The 6000-nt window shown below is 37.2% G+C and overlaps 1 protein-coding gene across 1 annotated transcript in view; it reads left to right on the top strand.

The window, feature by feature from the left end:
• The window catches only part of NLK (nemo like kinase), a 158525-nt gene that overhangs the window by 126872 nt on the left and 25653 nt on the right, over window positions 1–6000 (top strand). The window contains exons 4-5 of the mRNA XM_041724931.1: window positions 2135–2241; window positions 3695–3780. Of these exons, the coding sequence (XP_041580865.1) occupies window positions 2135–2241; window positions 3695–3780 (193 nt within the window). The remainder of the gene's footprint in view (window positions 1–2134; window positions 2242–3694; window positions 3781–6000) is intronic.

Raw genomic sequence — 6000 nt, 5'->3', positions numbered from 1 at the left:
TACAGCTGCCCCTACGATGGCCTATCTTCTAGGATTAGCTATGGGACAATACTGATGTAAGAGGTGTTTTATAGGCTGTCAGATGAGTTGTCCTTTCAAAAGATTCCATGATATCATTCTGGAAGAAGAAAGTTAGGATCAGAAGAACTGTGTAAGAAAGGAGAATAACCCTGCAGCCCAATAACATCTCTGCTTTGTTGCTTTGCCTTTCCCTGCTTTCAGTTGTACAGGGCTAGGGGAGTTTTAGTGTTTTAACTCAGAACATGAAACTAACTTTCACAAGGTGTCAAAAGAGTTTGAAGCCAAAAAAAAAAAAAAAAGAGTTTGAAGCCTGGTGGACATCTTGTAAAGTTAAGAGTACTCTCCCCTTGTTTTAAGGAAGGTTAAATTTAAATCACAAAATTCACCCAAACTTGTAATGAGTCCTTTGTGGGCAGGGTAAGGCATGATTTTGCCCTATTCTAGGTATAGCAAAAGAGTTACCTTCTTAAGAGTTCTGAATTCCACATCTCATTGCTCCCTAGGCTCCGGCCTTTGATCATCTCCATGTGTTATATGAACAAAACCCTGAGTGTATAAAAGTACAAAGCCTAGGAATCTTAAAACTTAATAAGGGAAGGATAAATGTAAAAAAAGAAAAAGTTAAAAAAAGAATTAAGATGGTAGATAGACTTGGGTTTGAACTAATCATTTTGCACATTTCTAGGAGTACTGTTCTTTATAAAGTAACTTAAACCCCATAGTTGATGGGTAGGTTGTCATACTTTTCATTGGTGCCATGGTGGCTTAGTGTGAGACCACCAACCCTCTCTTGCTTGGATTCAAAGGATGCTCCAGTAACATGTCTGAATAGACCCTGAGACTATTAGGTCTTCACGTTCTTCCTGGTCTGGCTGTCATTTAAAATGTTTATCCTTTTTGAGAAGATATTTCCCGATGACATATCCAATTCAGGATTAATATTCAATAAATATAAAGAACTTATGCAACTGAACATCCAAAAAACAAATAATTCAATTAAAAATGAGCAGAAGACATAAACAGACATTCCTCCAAAGAAGACATACAGATGGCCAACAGACACATGAAAAGATTCTCAACATCACTTGTCATCAGGGAAATATAAATCAAAACTACAATGCAATATCAACTCACATGTCAGAATGGCTAAAATAAAAAACAAGAAATAACAAGTGTTGATGTGTAGAGAAAGGAACTCTGTTACCTTCTTGGTGGGAATGCAAACTGGTGCAGCCACTCTGGAAACAGTTTGGAGGTTCCTCAAAAAGTTAAAAATAGAACTGCCTTGGATCTAGTATCTCACTACTGGGTATTTACCCCCAAAATACAAAAACACTAATTCAAAAGAGATATATGCACCCCTATGTTTATTGCAGCATTATTTACAATATCCAAATTACGGAAGCAGCCCAAGTACCTATTGATAGATGAATGGATAAAGATGTGGTACATATATACACAATGGAATATAAAAAGAATGAAATCTTGCCATTTGCAACAACCATGGATGGATCTAGGGAATATAATGCTAAGCAAAATAACTCAGTTGGAGAAAGATGAATAAGTTGGAGAAAGACGAATACCATGATTTCACTCGTACATGGAATTTAAGAAACAAAACAAAGGAAAAACACAGACTCTTAACTATAGAGAACAGTTACCAGAGGAGAAGTGATGGGGGAGGGTGGGTGAAATAGATGAAGGGGATTAAGAGTGCATCTATCATGATGAACACTGAATACTGTATAGAATTGTTGAATCACTGTATTGTAATCAGTGTATTGTACACCTGAAACTGAACACTGTATGTTAACTACCCTAGAATTAAACATTTAATTTCAAAAATATTTACCCTTATTTTTCTTTAATAATGCTAATTATAGAGAAGTCACTTAATTTATTTCTGTTAACTTTTAAATGGTAAATTCTTTAATTTTGGCGATTTTTTATCTTGTAAGGGCTGGAATTTTCACTTATGTCATACTGTCTAGAAACTTCCTTTCCCTAAGCTTTTTCCAGCTCTAAGAATGGAAGTTATCCTTTAGACCTAGTGCCTACTTTGAGGGTATTGGGGGCTGAATTCTCGAAACTCTCCTTAACTTAAAACCTCAAGATATGTTGTCACAGAATTGATGCAGAGTGACCTACATAAAATTATCGTCTCTCCTCAACCACTCAGCTCAGATCATGTCAAAGTTTTTCTTTATCAGATTTTGCGAGGTAAGCTTTTCTTTGTGAAGAAAAAGGTGGTGTCACTGTATAAGTGAAATGTTTTACTTTTCATTTGAACTTTAATCTGACCTTTCAAGGCTTTCTTCTTCCCTAAAGACTTTTCTCTTTTGACCAAGGAATATTTATTTGATGTTAAGAGGTTTTTAAGGTGTCCAAATGGTTCTTATTTTCACTGATAGAAGAGAGAGCTCTAATTCATTACTCCATTAAGTAGGTTAATCTAGGGAGGTAAATAAGCAGGATAGTTTGTGGAACCCTGTGGTCTGTCACAAAGTTTCTAGTAAGCAGCTTTTAGTAAAAATATATGGCTGGCATCAGGTGACTCCATTGAAAAGTAACTGTGTTCCCTATTGATGACATTTATTCTTCAAGTGTGGGCAAAATGTTGGCTGGTTGGTATACCTGAGTCCAACTCTAGAAAAAGAAAATGACTCTTAAAGCCAAAGTATTGAGGAGATTGAGAAACATCCAGCTAAATAATTCTCCAGACTGGTTCATTAAAGAGACTTGATAGAGAGGCAGTTTGAGCCGACATTGCTGGAGCTTCTTCTGGCCATCATTTTACCGTTACAAATGGAGAATTGTTTAAAGCTGAAACAGCTTTCTTATCTAGTAAAATACTCTCCCTGCTCCACTCCCACACCAAGATTCATAGGATTCAGTTATTCTTTATAGAGGTTAAAAAGCATCTGCCAACAGAATGAAAACACACAATATTAAAACTAGGATGTTCACCTTCCATTGATTTGTTGATATTCTGTGGTGGGGGACAGAATGAAGATGCTGGATATTGAATATTTTTTTACACTGTAACAATATATATATGATTTGCTGTGTTTTATTCAAAAGACTCAGCCTTGAAGCTGTAGCCTTTTTCTACCAGTGCTAAAACTCAGTCTTTTAAGATGTCAAAAATATTTTAAAGGCACTGATTACTCTCTTGTATCTCAGGGGTGGTGAATACTACTGACAACCCTGTGCAGGTTGCTGAATTTAGTCTTATCTATGAAAATCTGCCTTGGGAAGGGCTCCCTATCGGGTAATGAGAATTATTTTTGTTGGAGCATGCCCAGAATCACAGGTTGAGAGTACCCATAGCAGAGCTCCAGTAGCCACCCACATTTATGAGCCATTCAAGGATATTGGTATGATCAACTTTAATTCCAGTTCCTGAAAAGCTTATCTATATTTAAACCTAATTCATCTTTTGAGTTACAGGCATTATTTATAGGTTGTGCAAACCTTTGATGACACTTATCTTACTGTTGCAAAATTACAGTTTTTCGAGGTGGGACTAAGTCAAGCTTTTCATAATGGTTATTATGCTGTTATTTAGAGAATAATCTTATATCCTATATTCTCTGTTTCTCTTGTTTCCCCCAAATCATTGGTTGACTGAAAAGAATTAAATGTCTGAAATTAAATCCATTTGTTATTTCAGGTTTGAAATATCTCCATTCAGCTGGCATTTTACATCGAGACATTAAGCCAGGGAATCTCCTTGTGAACAGCAACTGTGTTCTAAAGGTAGTTTTCAGTTTATTCAAATATCTGGGAAAAATTTAGAATGCCAAGTCAGTTTTAAGAACAAGGTGTTTTTGTGAAAGAGTTAAATTTATTTTCATCACTTTACCAAAAATTAAAGAACCGAGTTTTCTCTAGCAAAATTGCTAGTCATGGCCATAGTAGCCAATTTGTAGTCTTGACTCATGGTTTCTTCATGATAGTTTGCATGTTTTAGACACACTGAAATTGGAATTATGATGTGACCAGAAAGAAGGTAGAGAAGGTGATTTCTTTTTTGATTGATCCATTGCTAAAGGAAGTATATATCAAAAGATATACTGAAAGACCAATAAGTTATCTATATGAGAATGAAGTATGAATTTTAACACCATCTGTGTTGTGGTTTGTTGTGTGTGTGTTGTTGCTTTTGGTTTGTTTTTTTTTTTTAAGATTTTATTTATTAATGAGAGACACAGAGAGGCAGAGACATAGGCAGAGGGAGAAGCAGGCTTCTCACAGGGAGCCTGATGCAGGACTTGATCCCAGGACCCCAGGATCACGACCCGAGCCAAAGGCAGATGCTCAACCACTGAGCCACCCAGGCATCCCTGTTGTGTGTGTTTGGGGGTTGTTTGTTTGTTTGTTTGTTTGGGGTTTTTTTAGATTTTATTTATTTATTTGAGAGCGCACAAGAAGTGTGAGGGAGAAGTGGGAGATGCAGGCTTCCTGCTCCACAGGGCTCTATCCCAACCCTGGGATCATGACGTGAAATGTAAGGCAGACACTTAAGATCCTGCGCCACCCAGGCACCCCAAGATTGTCTATATTTTTACACAGCTAACATTTTTATACCCTGTGTGACTGAGATAGCAAAGTAGAAACACTTAAAAGTGAAAATAGCCAGAAAAGCGTCAGATGTATTTGACAATATATAGTGGCCAATCCTTCTACTCCCTCTGAAGAGGAATTACAGGATTTAATTACAAAATCTCAAAGCCATCAATTTCAATTTTTACTTTCCCTTAGTATTTCCACCCACCCACCCAAACCCCTGCTCATTGTTTTTTGTTAGAGTGGCACACAAATCACAAAATCCACATATGTGCATTTATAGATGTTTTCGTGGAACTCCTAGTGAGAGGCCCACCATATTTTCCCCATCAAAGAAATTAGAGATAAGGGCTGCCCTAGGGCTTTGTCATTTCTGTGTAAGCAAATTTAAATTTCCATTTATTTTATATGAGTGGCTGCAGTATTACATGGTGCTTCAGTCTATTGTAAATATTCTTAACGTTCCAACTGATGTATTTGAAAAAAATTGGTGTTTATTCTGTTTTAATAAATAAAGTTTATTGATGTTTATGTTTAAATAAATAAAGATTTATTTGAGAGAAAGAGAGTGCACAGTGGTGAGGGGCAGACAGAGAGAGTTCCAAGCAGACTCCATGCTGAGCACAGAGCATGACACAGAGTTCAGTCTCACAACCCTGAGATCATGTCCTGAACTGATCTCAGTTGAGAGTTGGATGCTTAACCAACTGTGCCACCCAGGCACCCCAAGAAAACTGGGTTTTAGATGTTGCCTGCTTTATAAGTTATCAAGCTGTCATTGTTACTTAGCTTGATGGCAGTTAAGCTAAATATTAAAAGCAAGTATATAAATAAGATCATTTTGTATTTTAAATGCTTTCTTTAAACTCTGGGCAAATTTTCTTTAAAAGCTGGTATGTGGGATCCCTGGGTGGCCCAGCAGTTTAGCGCCTGCCTTTGGCCCAGGGCGCGTTCCTGGAGACCCGGGATCGAGTCCCACGTCAGGCTCCCGGTGCATGGAGCCTGCTTCTCCCTCTGCCTGTGTCTCTGTCTCTCTCTCTCTCTCTCTCTCTCTGTGACTATCATAAATAAATAAAAATTAAAAAAAAAAAAAAGCTGGTATGTTATACTGTGAAAAAAATTCTCCATTATAGCCTTGAAGAACTGTTCCTGATTTAACCCTAGAAAGATATTTTTTTAAAAACTACCTTTCATGGGATGCCTGGGTGGCCCAGCGGTTGAGCGTCTGCCTTCGATTCAGGGCATGATCCCCGGAGTCCTGGAATGGAGTCCCACATCAGGCTCCCTGTGTGGAGCCTACTTCTCCCTCTGCCTGTGTCTCTGCCTCTGTCTCTTGGTGTCTCATGAATAAATAAATAAAATCAAAAAAAAAAATTTTTTAAGTAAAAATAAAACTATCTTTCATATTTT

The sequence above is a fragment of the Vulpes lagopus genome, chromosome 12, assembly GCF_018345385.1.
Source record: "Vulpes lagopus strain Blue_001 chromosome 12, ASM1834538v1, whole genome shotgun sequence".
NCBI lineage: Eukaryota > Metazoa > Chordata > Mammalia > Carnivora > Canidae > Vulpes > Vulpes lagopus.
Note: the sequence above shows the minus strand (reverse complement) of the source record. Positions and strands in the feature narration are given on the sequence as shown.